This window comes from Octopus bimaculoides, chromosome 8 (genome assembly GCF_001194135.2).
Source record: "Octopus bimaculoides isolate UCB-OBI-ISO-001 chromosome 8, ASM119413v2, whole genome shotgun sequence".
Taxonomy (NCBI): Eukaryota; Metazoa; Mollusca; class Cephalopoda; order Octopoda; family Octopodidae; genus Octopus; species Octopus bimaculoides.
In genome coordinates this window covers 28,724,355-28,729,547 of record NC_068988.1, presented here as the reverse complement: position 1 = coordinate 28,729,547, position 5,193 = coordinate 28,724,355, and the positions used below count along the sequence as shown (strand labels likewise).

The following is a 5,193-nucleotide window of genomic DNA, read 5'->3' as shown; positions in this document are numbered from 1 at the left end:
ATATGTATCTATACATATATATATATATATATACACATACACACAAACACACACACACAAATACAAACACACACACACACACACACACACACACACACACATATGATATCAGAGATAACAGTCCAGCTGTCAAAATAACTGAATGGGAAAGACAGAGAAACAAAGATGTGTGTTTGGAGTTGTTTGGAACGATTGACATACCGGGTGTATGGGAGAAGTAATTTATTTCACCAAAAACTTTATGAGCACAGCCTAATCTCAAATCCACATCAACCTTCTTTAAACTTCTTTTGTGCTGCCGATGCACTTGTTCCCCTGTTGGTGCAACGACGGCGTCTCTTGTTGCGGGAAGGCAGCCAATCTGCATCTGTCTGGTCATCCTTTGCACCGTCGTCCTTTTCACTCTCTGAGAAGCCTGTGTTATTGCTGCTGTTACTACTACTATCACTATCGCTGTCTGTCGATGTGAACAGGTAGGTGTCCTGCATGAGGGACACTTTGCTTCTGAGATCGTCATGGCGTCTGCTGCTGTTGCTGCTGCTGCCCTCCAAGCGCCGGTCGGAATTGTTGCGGAAGTACTTAGTCACAATACTATTGGCTTTGCATTCTTTCGTCTCACTTACCATCTGCGTATTTTCCCGTAAGCTGGCCCCACGCGTGGCCGGTTGTCCAGTCCTGCCTCCTTCTTCATCATCATCATCATTTTCCTCCAGCTCCTCTTCCTCCTCCTCCTCCTCCTCTTCCTCCTCTTCATCATTATCGACCTCTTCGGCTACACCTATCAACTGCTGCTCTCTCGCCACTTCCACCTCAGCAGCCGTGTCTTCCACTTCATCCTCAGCCTCATCGTCTCCATCAACATCCTCATCAGCCACACAATCTTCATCCTCTTCCTCTTCTTCGTCATCAGCCTCTTCCTCTTCTTCTGCTTCTCTTCTCGCTCTCTCTTCCTCTTGAAAGCTCTTGCTATCGGCACAGTTGTTGCTGTTATTGCTGCTGCTGCTGCTGCTACTACTACTACTGTTGATATTACTGTTACTGACAATATTCACACCACAGGTAATGTTGCCATTGCTATTGTTGTCAGTGATGATGTTGTTGTTGCTGCTGTTGTTGTTGCTGTTGCTGCTATTGCTGCTACTGCAGTTAGCAGTAGAAATACTGGCTACAGTAGGTACTAAGTCATCAACAGTTACCAAAGCAACAGTGGAAACATCATCCTTCAGTTCATTTCCTGCAACATCACTATTATCTACAACACCACAATTTGTGGCAATGGCACAGACACTTTTTTGTGCCCTGCTTTTGGAAGCAGTCTTTGTTCGCTTCTTCTGACTGCTTTTCGTATTTTTCCGTTGTTTCCGACCGCCAGACGTTCCTTCTTTGTCGCCTAGTTTTTCAACACTGGAATCTTTGTCACCTTCAGAGTCACGGCATCGCTCTGTGAGAAAATTCACAGCATCTTCCTCCATACTTTCCGTAGTTTCATTAAGACCATGTTTCACTTTCTTGTGTCTATTGAGATTTCCTGAAGAAAATATAAGAGAAAAAGAAAATACAAAATCAATTATACAAATAACATTCAGGTGCTGAGGAGCATTAAAATACTGAAATTAATCTTAGAATCAAAGTTCTAGCTTCAAGCTCACATCACAAAACACCAGAGCTCACATCACAAACACCAGAGCTCACTTCATTCTTTTCCAACACATAGAGATTAGGGTTCTGTTCATACTTTTCTTACCTATGGATACACATTATATTCTAAAATTAATCTTAGTAACAAAGGGTTAGCTTCAAGCTAACCCCATACATAAAAGATCAGGACTCTCTTTATTCCTCTTCTGATTTACCCATGAATATATTTATCTATTTATTTATTTATGGATTTCAGCCAAATGGCTGTAGTCATGCTGGAGCACCAACGTGACTTTCCGTCTTTATGCTGTGCTCTCTTCACGTTCCTTGCATGGCTCTTCTCCACCTGATATAGTCCAATCAAGAGTATTATATTTTAAAAATAGAAATGCTGATCTTATCAATCTTGAAAGCATAATGTGGCTTGCAACTACTCCTTCAACCAATAAATAATCAAGCCAACAAGGAAGCTTTGATCTGCAATAAATAGTAGTTAAATCTCCTTCAAGCATCATGTTAACCCATATATACCCCTGGTTGTGTTTTTGCAATGCAAAACCTGCTTCTACTTGTTTGAATATGAACTCGCCAGGAAGCATCTGACTGAGCATATGAAATGTTCAGTACGTAGTCGACACCCATAGCTAACAGTTGCATATTGTCCTTCTTTTTCAGATTGTGAAAGCTTACCATAATATTTAATCTAACTACAGTGAATTTTTTTATGTTCATATATGGGTTAATGTCTTAAAAAAAGTGAATGATATATTCCATAATTTAGTTCTACATTCATTAAAAAACAAAACAGAAAAAATGGTGGAATGATCATAGCTGAAATGATTTTGATTATCTCTGCTTGATCAAACCACAACCAAGAATCAATGAATAATCTATAAGATTACAGTTAAATTCCAAATTTGATGGTATGAAAGAAAATATGTTAGATACATCCCAATTTCAACAGTGTATATTCAGGAGAAACAGAGGTTTTGGTGGATCGATAAAGAAATTAATTCAGATCTTCAGAGAATTAGAGTCACGAAAGTTTAAAATGGAACACCAGGCTCCTACCATCATTTTACACTGCTTCAACAAAACTAGCAGCTGAGATCTATGGAGGATCATTACGTCAGTAATAAATGCAGGCACTAGTTCTATTTCTGGCAGAATCTCGCTCTCTCTTCCTCTTGAAAGCTCTTGCTATCGGCACAGTTGTTGCTGTTATTGCTTAGTGGTACTTCGCTTAGTGGTACTTCGTCCATCTTTACATTCTGAGCTCAAATTCTGCCAAGGTTAACTTTGCCTTTCAACCTTTAATGGCTTGATAAAATAAGTACCAGTTGGGCACTATGGTTGGTGTAATTGACTTATTTCCTGCTCTAAACTTGCTGGCCTTGTGCCAAAATTTGAAATCGTTATCATTATTATTATTATTATTATTATTAGTCAGTTGGGTAACCATTTTACCAATTAACTAATTGATTGTTTGATTAATTGTTCAGTCAATCAATCAGTCAGTTTGTTTCAATACAAGTTTGCATCACAAATCTTACAAACCAAATACAAAAACAAAATAACTGTTGATTTATTTAGCAAAAGACGTTTCTTGCTATAGAGATTATATAAATTGCAACTGATGATATGTAGCAAGTGGTGACATATATAATGATGATGGATGTGACAACGTCCTAAATTCCCCCAGAACAGGATTAGCTCATAAGATTTTCTCCACAGTATAAGTGACTAATCTACTTCGGCAACTGCAAGTGTGATAAACTTATCTCCCTTAGATCAATAAACTTAAGTTACCTCCCTTGCTAACAGACGTTTAGAAATTTGCTATCTATTAACTGATAAATTTTCACAAAGATAATGAAAACTGTAAAAATGCAAAAACAAGGTCTGTTATAGAGCTATCATCTATACCTCATTATTTCTTAGTGGAATGGTCTCAACTCTTCAAAGCTTGCAACCAGAACCACATCTCTACTTAAACCCATATTCTCTGTCCTTTTCTTGTCCCTAAACTCTGCATTAATCATCACATGCGGTTCTTCCTTGCAAAGATCATTATTCAGGTAACACCAATCTTACTCTCTCTTCAAAACTTAATCAAAATTCTAGTAAATTTTCCTGGATACAAACTATCTTCTATCAGTAGTTGTTTGGTAGAGACAAAGTGGTTAAATTGATAAGGTACTGAACTACCTAATCACAGGTCATGAGTTCAAATCCACTGCTAGAATGTCACTTCTTGACAGAATACTGCATAATAATGTATCATTTTCCTGCTGGTCTGTCCCAGATAATATTCATGTAAGTTCTGGTATCTTCAGCGAGCTAACTGAATTAGTGATACCAGAACTTACATGAATATTATCTGGAACTGACCAGCAGGAAAATTTATGCCATAAAACCAACCAGTGCTCAGCACTGATCCTTAAAAACTGCTCATGACTTAGTAGTCTTATCTTTTTTTTTTTTTAAGAATCTATACTTTAAATATTTGAAATATGTGACGAAAAATTACAAGAATTTTCCTTCAGTTTTATCTAGCAAAACTTTTATTCCTGTTGTACAGAAATGTATGAATAGCTTCTGAGACATTTAGAGACGTCCAAATCTATACAGCAGTGATTACATTGAAATTTTTTTTTTTAGAGTAATTACAAAATATTAACAAACGTTTACAAAATTTAGAAAAAAAAACTCAAAGAATAAAAGACGTACCTTTGAGTGTAAAGGAACTCCCACAGAAACATACGAACGGCTTGGAGTTATTATGCATGTGCATGTGACCCTGAAGGTTATGGAGTCGACCAAACTCTTTAGCTGAAATAGATATACAACAGAAAGTAAGAACATGAAGGATTAAGATAGAACTGTCCTGGACATAAACAGCTAAGTCAACCAAAATTATTATAATTGCATTTCCCTCTATCCCTGTCTCTGTATATCTACCACTCATATCTCACGCTCTGATGAACTTATTTACCCAACCATACCACTTCTGTTATATTCACCTCCCTGTAATTTCAGAATACACACTGATACCTTCTTCGTTACCATCTTCTCTCTTTTGCCAACTGAGGTAGCCATTTATCTTCCCTGCAGCAAGACCCCTGTTTCTTATCCCTCTAATCTATCATCACCTGGCATAAAGCCACTTCCTTCAATACTACACACACACACACACACACACACACACACCTTCAGTTGAAGGAGCTTTTCTTGCAAGTTATTTGGTGACCTTACTAGTGACAGTGCCATCTCAAAAGCATCCAGTACACTCAGTAAGGTGATCAGCATTAGAAAGGGCATCCAACCACAGAAACTATGCCAAAACAGACACTGGAGCATAATCCAGTCCCTGGCTCACTAGCACCTGTCAAACCATCAAACTCATGCTAGCATGGAAAACAAACATTAAATTATTATCATTATTATTATTATTATATTATTATTATTATTATTATTATTATTATAGTAGACATCACACAGTATACAATACCATAAGGTTGTTGATTGGGTGGTATTGAACCCATATTATTATTA

General features: G+C 37.5%; 1 protein-coding gene across 4 annotated transcripts in view; it reads right to left on the bottom strand.

The window, feature by feature from the left end:
- LOC106867361 (uncharacterized) overlaps positions 1 to 5,193 on the bottom strand; it is a 65,885-nt gene that overhangs the window by 17,132 nt on the left and 43,560 nt on the right. For 3 of the 4 annotated variants that reach the window (XM_052970016.1, XM_052970015.1, XM_052970017.1), the window contains exons 5-6: positions 4,369 to 4,470; positions 202 to 1,528 (exon numbers count right to left, since the gene is read on the bottom strand). In XM_052970016.1, coding sequence (XP_052825976.1) covers positions 270 to 1,528; positions 4,369 to 4,470 — 1,361 coding nt within the window. In that variant the 3' untranslated portion in view covers positions 202 to 269. The remainder of the gene's footprint in view (positions 1 to 201; positions 1,529 to 4,368; positions 4,471 to 5,193) is intronic. The other variant, XM_052970018.1, reaches the window with a different exon arrangement.